We start from the raw sequence: 12,481 nt of genomic DNA, 5'->3' as shown, positions 1-12,481 counted from the left end.
AACCTGGCCTGCAAGGCAAAACTGTCCGCTCGCTCCTCCAGCCGGCACCTCCCGGGCCCCCTGCGCTTACCTCCGAGGCCAGGCCCATCTCCAGGAGCGCTGCCACCACGTAGGCTGTCAGAGGGACTGTGCCGTGGATCCCACCCTGTAAGAGGATTTGTAGTTTCATCCCAAGCCAGAGGGGACAGCCCCCTGCCCCCACTGGGCCCAGACAACACCGGGGAGCAGCCAGGGCAAAGCCAAGACCCCAGGAGGAAGCTGGGAGGCTGCCAACCTGGATGTCCTTGTTCAGAATCCTGCCCACCGCCGGGAAGGAGCCGTCTGCCCGCTGCTGCTGGACAATCCAGCCCTTGGCGGCTGCCAGCTCCTGAGGGTCAATGAAGATAAAGCTGCGCGCCTGGGCGAAGGACTTCAGGACAAAGGCTGTGAGCCTGAAACAGGATGAGGTGGGGGCTGGGAGAGCCATGGGCTGGGGAGTTGCAAAACAGAGTCACCTCCCGTGTGCCCCGCCAGGGACTGTGGCACGCTCCCCACATCATCCAAGACTCTGCTTCCTACTCTGCAAGACAGGAGGGTCCAGCCTGCCCTCGCAGGGCTGTTGTGAGCACTTGATGGAAGTGTGTGGGCACCCAGCAGGACCTGATGATGGAGCCCAGCCTCCCCGTTTGCTCCCTCCCCCGCCCGAAGCACCCGGGTCTGCTCCTTGCCTGGCACTCAAGGCCTTTTTGTGAGCTGGTCCAGTCCCACCCCCAACCCCCACCCCCGCCATGTGCAGAAGACCTTCCTTGTTGCTCCTCCATAACCACTCCCCAAGAGATCCCAGGTCTTGCTGAGAGATCCCAGGAAAAACCGGCAACCAGGTACACTGGACACTTGGGCTCCTCTATAGCCCTAGCCAGCCACAGCCATGGGCCTTCCAGTCCCCAGACCTGCAAATGGCTTTGGAATGGGCACATGAGGTGATGCTGGGAGCAGCTGCAGCCATTTTGCCACCACGAGGAGAGCAGCTGCTGCGCCAAGGATGCCCACAGGGACCAAGGGAAAGAACCGGGAACCCCAATGGATTGTGGGGCTGCCAGACTGGCCAATCCTGGAGCCTCCCCAGCTCTATGGTGTGAGGAGATGTTCAGAATTGCTTTTTCAGCCAGTTTTCTTTTGTTTGCAGCTGAAAACATCCCACCAACCCACTAGCTTCAGTTACTCAGTTACCCAGGCCCTGGATGCACCATGCTCCTACCTCCCTTCTTTACAGGATGAAGTCTTACTTGTCTCTCAGTGTTCAACCCAGGGGTCCCTCCCCAGAGGAAGCCTCCCAGACACCTCCACTCTGTGATGGACATGCTGCCTCTGGACCCCCAGGCCCTCCCTCTGTGTCATTGTTTTCTATCTGTATCTCTGCAGCCTGCCCCTTGTCCACCCCATCCCCCAGCCAAACTGTTGCACCCTGAATGAGAGACGATGAAGCTGGAGAATGAATGAATGAAAAAAATGAATTCAGGAGAACCACCAGATGGAAACCAGGGAGCCAAGAGGGACAAACAGCAGAACTATCAGCAGGGGAAACACCCCAACTCAGGACGAAAGAGTAATCCATCCTTTCCAAAATCAAGTGGCTCCCCCACCTGACATGCATCAGGATGGCTACTATAAAACAAAAACCAAACGACACAGAAAACAGCACGTGTCGATGAAGATGCAGAGAAATTGGAACCCTTGTGCACTGCTGGTGGGAACGGACAATGGTACAGCCCCTGTGGAAAACAACATGGCAGTTCCTAAAAAAATTGAACACAGAATTATCATATGATCCAGCAATTCCACTTCTGGGTATATACCCCAAAGAAATGAAAGCAGAGTCTTAAAGAGATATCTGTGCACCCATATCTGTAGCAGCATTATTCACAATGGCCGAACTATGGAAGCAACCCAGTGTCCACTGACAGATGAATGGACAAGCAAAATGTGGTATTGAGGTAGGACGTAGATGGGCCCCTGGGCTGGTGTTTGTCAAGCTGAGGAAACTGAAGCTTGCTTCCCCCTGATATTTCAACGGAAAAGTTAACGGCAGGAGCAGAGGAGAGCTGAGCTCTGCTGGAGTAAAAAGAGAAGAGGACCACGTCTTTCATTCTTGAGGTCAAGGAGACTTCCCCAACTGCCCATGCACCAAAAAGCTCCTTTGGGGATCAAAAATGGAGGGAGCACTAACCCAGGATCTCTGTTCTGTCAATCTCCCAGAGACCCCCCTCACCGGAATACATTTTGGCTAAAAGATGCATGTGCATATCAGGCAGGGCCCTGGGTCAGGTCAGATGTGGAAAACCAAGAAAGATGATTGGTGAGAGGAAAACAAAAACCCAGAAAAACTGCCCCCATATAAGTGATTTAAATCATCTCTCTGGTGTACTCCTCGTTAGGGAGGATGCCCGCACTCTTCTCTGGGTGTGTATTTCTGCTTTACAAAGTCTCTTTGTGGAATTGTCTCTCTAAAGAAGACGAGGACCAAGGTCCTCTCACCTGCCGACGCCAGTATATCCACACAATGGAATATCATTCAGCCTCGAAAAGGAAAGAAACTCCGCAAAGTGCTGTAACATGGACGAACATTGAGGACATTATGCTGAGTGGAATAGGCCAATCACAAAAGACACTGTATGATTCCACTTATATGAAGCACTTAAGAGCAGTCAGAATCATAGAGACAGAAAGTAGAATGGTGGTTGCCAGGGGCTGGGGGGAAGGGAGAATGGGGAGTTAGCATTTAATAAGTATAGAGTTTCAGATTTACAAGATGAAAAGAGTTATGGGGATGGACGGTGGTGTTGGCTGCTCAACAGTATGAATGTACTTAATACCACTGAACTGTATACTTAAAAATAGTTAAGACAGTAAATTTTCTGTTATTTAATACAGTTAAAAAAAGAAAATCAAGTGGCTCCAAGCTCTGTTTCTGTGAATCACCAAAACCTGAAATATTAACCTTACAATTATTAACCTTATTAACCTCGTCCTGGCCACTCTCCTTCCAAGATACCTCAAATCCATCCTCTTCCTTCTACCCCCATGGCTCCTATGTCAGCCAGGCCACCCCATGGCTCCCACTGCTTCCACCAGCCCAGCCCTGCCCCATCACCTACTCTGTATGCAGCAGAGTTTGGAAATTCCAAACACTGGGGGGCCAAGATGGAACTTAGTTGCCCCTGTGCTGGGAACTGTGGAATTTCCACATTCTGCTACACTGTTCTCTTTTTTTTTTTTTTTTTTTCTTGCGGTATGCGGGCCTCTCACTGTTGTGGCCTCTCCCGTTGCGGAGCACAGGCTCCGGACGCACAGGCTCAGCAGCCATGGCTCACGGGCCCAGCCGCTCCGTGGCATGTGGGATCTTCCCGGACCAGGGCACGAACCCGTGTCCCCTGCATCGGCAGGCGGACCCCCAACCACTGCACCACCAGGGAAGCCCCCACTGTTCTCTTTAATTTTCCATCTTAAAACACAAACAGGGATAAACAAACTGTGGTACGTCCATACAACTGAATATTATTCAGCAACAAAAAGAGCTAACAAGCCACGGTATGATCTGAAGGAAATTTAAATGCATATTACAGAGTGAAAGGAGAAATCTGAAAAGGCTGCATACTGAATGATTCCAACTCTATGACATTCTGGAAAAGGCAAAACTATAGAGACAGTAAAAGTCTCAGTGGTTGCCAGGGGCTGGGGGGAGGGAGAGACAAATGCGCAGAGCACAGGGGATTTTTAGGGCCGTGAAGCTATTTTCTATGATACCTTAATTGTCCAAACCCATAGACTATGCAACATGAACCCTAAACTATGGACCTCAGTTAATAATGTAGCAATACTGGTCCATCATTTATAACAAATGTATATCACTAATGCAAGACATTAACAGCAGGGGAAACTGTGTGTAGGGGAGAGGGCGTGTATGGGAACTCACTTCTACCTACTTAATTTTTCTATGAAACTAAAACTGTTCTACAAAAATAAACTCTATTAATTAAACACACACAGCCCAGCGTGACTCAGATTACAGCCATGCTTTGTTCTAAGCCCTCCTGCTCCATGTGGAATAAAATCCAAACTCCTCCCGCTGCTCAGTCTGGCCCTGCCACCCTCTCCTCCCTCACGTTGGGCCACTCTCCTCCTCATCTGTGCTGCTTCAGCCACACTGGTCTTCTGTGGCTCAAACTCGTCAAGCTCAGTTCTGCCTCAGGGCCTTTGCACAGGCTGTTCCCTCTGCCTGAAATCTTCTCCCCTTGGATTTTCACACAGCTCCTCTCTCATCTTCAGGGGACCTCTTCAGGGGCACCTTTCCTGACCACCCCATGTAACTGTGTGCCTCATCCTACCCTACCCCCTTTGCATGCTTCATAGATATGAGAAATTATATAGGTGATGTAGTAGCTTTAAAATACATCCACAAATACCTTGCTTCTTTTCCTTTCAAGCAGTAGAACCCAATTTCCCCCCTTCTTGAGTATAGGCTGTACATAGTGACTTGCTTCTAAAGAACTTAATGTGGTGGGGACTTCTTGGTGGCGCAGTGGTTAAGAATCCGCCTGCCAATGCAGGGGACACAGGTTCAAGCCCTGGTCCAGGAAGATCCCACATGCTGCTGAGCAACTAAGCCCATGCGCCACAACTACCGGGCCTGCTCTCTAGAGCCTGCGAGCCATAACTACTGAGCCTACATGCCACAACTACTGAAGCCTGCGCACCTAGAGCCTGTGCTCTGCAACAAGAAAAGCCACCACAGTGAGAAGCCCCCACACCACAACGAAGAGAGTAGCCCCCCGCTTGCTGCAACTAGAGAAAGCCCGCACACAGCAATGAAGACCCAACACAGCCAAAAATAAATAAATAAATTTTTTTTTTTAAAAGTAGAATGTGGTGGAGGTGACAGTATGACTTGGGAAACCAGATGATAAAAGGCATGTGGCATCCTCCTTGTTTCCTCTCTTGGAGTTTTTATTCAAAGGGAAGTCAGCTGCCATGTTGTAAGGACACTCAAGCAGCCCTATGGGATAGTCTTCAGTGAGGAACTGAGACCTCCTGCCAATAGCCATGTGAGAGAACTAACTTGGAAACAAATGCTCCAGCCCCAGTCAAGTCTTCAGATGATGACAGCCCCAGCCAACACCCTGACTGCAACCTTGGGAGAGATCCTGAGCCAGCAATGCTAGCTAAGCTGCTCCTGAATTCCTGACCCACAGAACTGTGACTAAATGTTTGTTTTAAATGGCTATGTTTTGGAGTGACTTGTTACACAGCAGTAGATAACCATTACATCTTGTACAGGGTCTCTCTCTCTCTTGAGCAATGAGCTCCTGGAGGCAGGGACCATGTCTTTCTTGTTCTCTCAGGAGTAAGAAAAGAGCCTGGCACATAGTAGACACTTGAATAAACAAACAAATGAATGAATGAATGAACACTGGATGCGCCGGAACCTATCTATAACAGATCCTGAGTTTTAAGGAAGTTGAAGAGGTTGGACTGGATCCTGGACTCCCTGGCCAAATATTTAGGGAGAGGTGCTAACAGGGTATCCATCCCAATGGGTACCTGGCACTGTGATGAGCACGCCTGCACCCTTATCCTACTGCCTACCCAATCCCAGTCCAGAGAGGGATGTGTGGTGAGGAAACAGGTTCAGAGAAGTTGAGCATCTGGTCTAAGGCTGCCACAGTCCACACGAGACAGAGCCTGGGTTTGCCCAGCCCCAGGGTGGATGCTGTTGCCATTGTCCTGTGCATCTGCAGTTTTATCCTACAGGGAGGTTTCACAAGGCTAAGCGGGAGAGGCAAGCTGCTGGGTGTCACATTTCCATGACCACAGCAGAACTGGTCTTTTCCTGCTCAGTGTGTGTGTGTGGGGGGGGGGGGGGGTGTGGGTGTGAACTGTGGGAGGGCATACAAAGGTCACAGCTCACTATTTCTGACCGGTGGAGGCCTCTGGGAGCTGCCAGGACTTGGCCAGCTTTCAGAGAGTGACTCAGTGGCTTTGGCCAATCCCGCAGAGGGTGGGGGCCTCTGCTTGCTAGTGCATGACTGCGGCCTTGCCTCATGGGCTGTCAGCAAGGCAGGGCCCTGGGACCAGAACTGGGTCAGACGATTGGCTTCTGGGGACTGGGGGGCTGAGCAGGTCATCAAGGCTGGGCCCCTCGGGAGCCAAGCGAGTGACACTGCACCGCAGCGTGGGCTCAGCCAGCCGTGTCGCTGTTCTCCCAGCCCCTGGCACTGACGCTGGGCCGATTTAAGGACTGGATACTGTCCATGCCCATAGCTGCTGCAGGCGCCATCAGGGTGTTGCTCTGAGAAGGAGGCCTCACTAGGGACAGAAAGTTCGGGTGCCCCACTTCCTCAGTAAGCCCCAAAGTGGACGAGGCAAATCCCTGATGATGCCAAGAACTGCTGTGGCCCAAAGATCTCAGGGAATAAGACCCAGGTACACCCAGGCCCCCCCTGCTCTGGTTGACCCTGAAAGCCAGAGGGAGCCGCTCACAAGGGAAACCGGACCCCAGGACGTGCCTCCAGAACCCCACAAGCCAGCTTTGAGGCAGTGGTCTGGCCTCTCCCAGCCCATCCCCTCCTGCTCAGGGTCACCCCATTCCTGGGTCCCATGGGCTCTGAGGAGGACCAGAGCGCCAGGACCCATCCTCAAGGGGCCAGAGGGCAGGGGTTCAGTTCCTGGGCCCTGTGGCAACAACAGCAGAAGGAGTAACAGTAACTGTCACCGCCGCCAGCTCCACCATGCACAGGCCAGGCAGAACCCGCCCGCCACCCCAACAATCCAGACCTGTAAACCCCAGGGGCTAAGACCATGGCCATCTCCATTTCCCATGCAGGCTCCTGGCTACGCTGTGCTGGACATGAGAATGTGACTTCAAGTGGAAGAACCTCAGCAGCCGTGCCTGGGGAGTGAGGACTCACCACATACTCCCCGACTTGTCCCGCTCCCCGAAAGCACTATAGGAGCCATCTTGGTGCTTGTAGGTCAACTGTCTCTGGTAGCCTGTGGGGCAAGAAGAGGGGACAGCACCCTGGTGAATGGCTGGCCAGCCAACGTCTTACCCCAGGACCCTGAAACAATGCCACACCCACATCGAGGGTTCCTGAGACTACCCCATGCCCACATCTGGGGTCCTTGAAACTGCCCCATGCCCACAGCTGGGGTCCTTGAAACTGCCCCACACCCACAGCTGGGGTCCTTGAAACTGCCCCACACCCACAGCTGGGGGGATTGAAACCTCTACTTTATTCTTCTTTTGTTTCCTGATATCGCCCCTTTGTGACTCCTGGTCACACACCGGCCCCTCAGTCATACCTGGGGCAGGGGTTGGTCAGTGAAATGCACCATCTCCAGGCGCCCTCGAGCTTGGTTTGCTCAGAGCAAGGGAGCAAGGAGGGACAAGAGGGAGGGAGGTCAGGTGGGCTACTGGGGCCTCCAAGGCTGGGCTGGGCGGTTGGTCTTACTGTGAGGGCAGCAGGGGGCATGAGTGGAGGGGGTGAGGGGAGCCGGGGAGGGGTGTGAGGGGACAAATGTAGTGGGTGGATCGTAGGGTCCAGGGAGGAAGCAGAGAAACTGGGCAGGTGGGGACTGTCTAGGAGAGCATGACCAGGGGCTTGGAGCGGGTGGTGGGGACAGGCAGGGAGGGGTTCTGCGGTATAGGCAGAGCTGCCTTAGCTGAATAAGATGTGAAGGAAAAGAAGAAGGATGCCGAGGGCATCAAGGTTTGCGGCCTGAAAGGCAGGAAGGACGGAGCTGTGCCCATGGACGTGGGGAAACAGGCAGGAGGAACTCTGAACTGGGTGGACAGTGTCCCCTGCCCCGCCAAATTAATGTCCACCTGGAACCTCAAAATGTGACCTTATCGGGAGTGAGGTTCTTTGCAGATGGAATTATGTTCCTGGATTAGGCTGGACCCTAAATCCAATGACTGGTGTCCTTCTCAGAGGAAAGAAAGGGAAACACACAGATATAAAAGGGCTTGTGGAGACGGAGGCGGAGAGCGTGGTGATGTGTCCACAAGCCAAAGAACACCTGGAGTCACCAGAATTCCGCCAGGACAGAGGCCTGGGACAGATGCTCCCTCGGAGCCTCCAGACGGAATCAACCCCGTTGCCACCTTCATTTTGGACCTCTGGCTTCCAGAACCACGAAGGAATAAAGTCCTATTGTTCTAAGCCACCCAGTTTGTGGTACTTTGTTACGGCAGCCCCAGGAAACTAACACCAAAGGTTTGCCGGAAAACCAGGGGGTCGGGGGTTAATCTGGGGCTTGTTGAGTCTGAAAGGCCAATTGGCTGATAAGCCTCAGGTCTGGCTGTCCCGGGGGGGGCGGGTCCAGGCTGCCACTCACCCATACAGGTCATTGCACTCTGGGTGGCATTCAAGGGCCTGAGCCCAGATGAGTCCACTGAGGTATGCCTGGCCCTGGGAAGCCAGGGCCCATCCACCTCCAAGACCCTCACAGCACATGAACCTGAGCCCCCCGTCCCCACAATGGACCAAGCAGACTTGGGGTTCTGGGAAGTCTGCGGTCAGCCTTCTTGAAGCCAAACCTTCAGCCCATGGCAACCCCTGAGTTCTCTTTTCATCTGAGAGTTGTACGTTCTTCATAGTAAGTTTTTTTCATTTTCTCATCCACAAGGACAGATGGTTCTAGATCATCACGACTGCCCTTGGAGTAGAATAACTGCGGGAACCGTAACAGGCCAGGAGGCAGGGACCCCAGACTCGCCTTAGGAATCGAGATTTTCACGTGCCTCAGTTTCCCCATCTGATAGGGGCCAGCATCGTCTGAGCCAGGCACCCGCGGGTCCTTTTCGGTGGCAGAAATTTCCAAGGTTGTGCCCGTGGGTTCTCATCTCCCTCTGGCTGGGTCTAGTGCCCTGGCTGCCCCTCGTGCCCCAGTCCAGGGGAGTCTGCAGTCTGAGACGCCCCCACCACTTGCCCCTATGAGGTCTTGGGCACCTCTTCACTCCCAGGACCTTCACTTTGCTCATCTGGGAAATGGGGACCATCAGTGTGGAGGCTGCCGGGAAGGCAACTCAGGGCAGCGTGGATGGAGCAGTACTTGCCTGGCACAAGATGGATGCCAGCTTCAGAGCTGGGTCCAGCCCCTTCCACGTGCTCCTTTCACTTCAACTCCAGCCCAAGGCTAGAAGCAGAGCCCAGGAGGCCCCAGGACCTTGGGATCAACTGACAACTCCCTTGTTACACAGGTAGGAAACCAAGTTACTGAGAAAAGCAGGCCCTACCCGAGGACACAGAGTGGGAATCCATGACAGAAGTGAGACCCCACCTCCAGCCTCCCACCCCCTTCCTCCTACCTGTGGGGCCTAGATGTGCAAAGTGGGTAAGACAGGGCCCTCAGAGGCCTTGTCCGCCCCCCTGCCTCCGCCCCCTCCGCCGTAAGGTTGTTCCCTGTCCTAAGGACCTGAGTCATGGCAATGGAAGATGTTCAGTGCTGTGTTATTTATATCTGAAGTTCAATGCTGCTTTGTTTATTTCTGAAGAAGTTCAGTGCTGGTGGTTTATTTCTGAAGATGTTCAGTGCTGCATTATTTAGAAAAAAAAAACTGGAAATAACCCCAGTATGTCCAAAAGCATAGTTCAGTATGTTGTGCTCCATAAATGCACGTGATGAAGAAATAGTGTAGTCTCCAAAGTGATTATGAACTGAACACATCCTGAGACCCAGCGATTTCACCCCACAGAAATTTGGACGTGTTGTCACTAAGTACACTAAGAGGGTGATTAATGGCGGCACCATTCTAAAAGCCCTGAGTTGGAAGCTGCTCCAAAGCCCATCAACAGACACACTGACTATGGTCTCCCCACACAGCAATGGAGGTGAACAGACCACAGGTCCCCACAGCCCTGTGGACGAATCTTATGCACACAGTGCGGGGTTGGGGGTGGAGGGCACGCCATAGGATGCCATGTTATGAGACACCAAGAGTGGCAAAGCTAATCTTTGCTCCTGGAGGGCAGAGGAGTAAACCCAGAGCCAGCAAGACAGGGAGGTTATGGGGATTTTTTTCCCTTTCCAGATGTTTTTTATAATGCTATTACACTGCCCTGGTTGTTCAAAATATCTACATTTTTAAAAGATGCTATTCCTCTTCCCATGGCTGATTACCAGCATTCAGAGCCTTTTCCTAACAGGTGCAGACACCAGGTTCCTATTAACAGGGACCCCATCAGGCCACCCAGAGCGGCCTCTTTCACCCACTTCTTTGCCTTCTTCTACATCCGCCGCACTTGGCATGCGAGCTGCCCCCCAGCATGGTCGAGGCTACCTGCAGTCCCACGCCCTCCACCCAGGCAGTGTCCCCCAGTACCTTGCACCAGGTAATCAGTGGTCTCCCTTTCCACCTCAGGGCTGAGCTGTCGGGTTTTCTGGAGATACTTCAGGACAAAGACGTTGGGTGCAAAGTGGATCATGTTTTGCTCTCCGCAGCCAAAGGGCAGGCGCAGGTGGTTGCTGAGATGGTTCAGAGTCGGCCCCATGACATCTCCTGGTGGGAAGAAAAAGGATGGGCTGGGGACTGGCCTCACCCAGTGCCCTGGCTGTCCTACGGACAGCTTTCCTTAGAGAGAGCTCACTTGTGGCCTAACACCAGCAACCCATCCTCTGATTGCCAGTGCTGCCCTTTGAAACTGGGCTGCACCCTTGCCCAGTCAGCCTGCTTGGTCTCCTGGCTTTGGTGAACACCCACTGGCCCTTTCCTCCATACCTCCCTCTGTGTTCTTTAGTTTTAACTCAGGTGTTCTTTCTCTACCTTTTCATTATGTTAAATACTCTTTCCTTTCTGGCTTTTTAAACAGGTGCAATTAAGGCTACACATTTCCCTCTTAGTACAATTTTGGCTGCATCCCACAGACGTTAAGATGTCAATCCAGCCATGCGATTCCATTCTAAATATTTTTTCTAACTTCCAATATGAAATGTGATTTTCTCTCTAACCGTATTTAGATTTTTTATAAAACTCTTCCTACATGTGTGGTATTGTTGGTGTGTTTTTAAAAGTTCTTTTTTTCTCTTATTTCTGACCTACTGTGTTCTCATCCCTTCAGTACCCTGTCTTCCTCTCCCTGGCCTCTATGCCCCAAACATTGCTGATGGGCCCTCCGGAATCCCCACTGTCCCCTGATTGCACCTCCCTTCCTTCCTCGGCCTTTCCTCCTGCCCCACTGAGGCTGCCACTGCTCTTGCAGCCTCCTCTTGTGGCAGGGCGTACCTGGTTACTTTCTCATCACCCTTCTCTGGGTTTTTGCAGCTTCTTCTCCAACCTTCCATCCCACTGTGCTGATGACACTGACTGGCACACAAGTCCCTGCCTTCACCTCCTCTCCACTGTTGTCCACCTGCCTTTTCCCCTACATCCCTCACCTCCATCTGTGCCACTCATCCCCAAGGCCGCATTTGAGTTTATCTCATGCTTCAGAAGTCATAAACTCCAATATCCTCTGATCTGGTCACAACCACCACCCTGCCCAGGCCCCAGGGCTTCCATCCTCTGATGTCAGAGAGACCCAAGACCCCCTCCTTCAGGCCTGTCCACCTCCTCCTGGCGTCTCACCCTTCCAATTCCCAGCACTAGATGGATCACACAGTCCCCACTTTCCACTTCTATGCCTGGGCTATGGGAGACAATCCACAGCCCAAGAGATCCCTGGCCACAGCCTCTTACCCCTGCTCAGTAAATGCTCTAAGCATTTGAAATGGTCCTGCCCACTCAGCTGGACACCCAGAAGCCCCGCCCTCCACCCCATACCTGGTTAACTTCACCTGGCCTTTCAGCCTTCTTGTATATCACCCCAGACCCACTGCCCTCATGGAGTTCACCACCACCCTCCCGGTTGCCCCACACAGGGCAAGGACCTGCCTTCTCAGCCAGATTAGGAAGCCCTGAAGGTCAGGTTTGAGGTCATCTCTGAGTCTGGCCCCAGCACCCATCATGGAGAAGGCACTAGAAGCTGCTTGTCAGGTGAGTGGGTGTGTGGTTGGAGGCCCCGGGGCACAGGTCCCCAGCAAAGCCTGGTATGAGACTGAGCCCAGAGTAGACACTTGTCCCTTGGCCTGGGTTCTTGCTCCTGTCCTCCCCAAATCAGGCTGCAGGGCAGACGCACCTATGATGGCGGCGGCTGCACGCTCAGACCCAGGGATGGCGCTGTGCGGGACCCCCAGAGTGAAGGCTTCGCTGTAGCTCTCATCTACTTCCACCTTCCTCCAGATGCGGAACTCGCCCACAGAACCCCAGCCAGTGGAGAAACCGATGAACTGGACCTCTGGTGTCTTGGGGAGGGTCCAGGCCATGATGACAGAGTCATTGGATGGCTCTGGACCATGGCCAACCTGGAAAAAGAGGCCAATGCTGCTGGATGCTGGCAGGAAGCGTGAAGCCGTGCTCAGACATTGGTCAGAGGCCTTGGCCACGCTCATAGGTTGGGGCGGGGTT

The 12,481-nt window shown here is 53.0% G+C and overlaps 1 protein-coding gene across 1 annotated transcript in view; it reads right to left on the bottom strand.

The window, feature by feature from the left end:
- CPAMD8 (C3 and PZP like alpha-2-macroglobulin domain containing 8) overlaps positions 1-12,481 on the bottom strand; it is a 99,327-nt gene that overhangs the window by 16,214 nt on the left and 70,632 nt on the right. Inside the window, exons 25-29 of the mRNA XM_060006707.1 lie at positions 12,153-12,378; positions 10,361-10,537; positions 6,945-7,026; positions 275-431; positions 71-145 (exon numbers count right to left, since the gene is read on the bottom strand). Coding sequence (XP_059862690.1) covers positions 71-145; positions 275-431; positions 6,945-7,026; positions 10,361-10,537; positions 12,153-12,378 — 717 coding nt within the window. The remainder of the gene's footprint in view (positions 1-70; positions 146-274; positions 432-6,944; positions 7,027-10,360; positions 10,538-12,152; positions 12,379-12,481) is intronic.

The sequence above is a fragment of the Delphinus delphis genome, chromosome 3 (assembly GCF_949987515.2).
Source record: "Delphinus delphis chromosome 3, mDelDel1.2, whole genome shotgun sequence".
Classification (NCBI taxonomy): Eukaryota; Metazoa; Chordata; class Mammalia; order Artiodactyla; family Delphinidae; genus Delphinus; species Delphinus delphis.
Note: the sequence above shows the minus strand (reverse complement) of the source record. Positions and strands in the feature narration are given on the sequence as shown.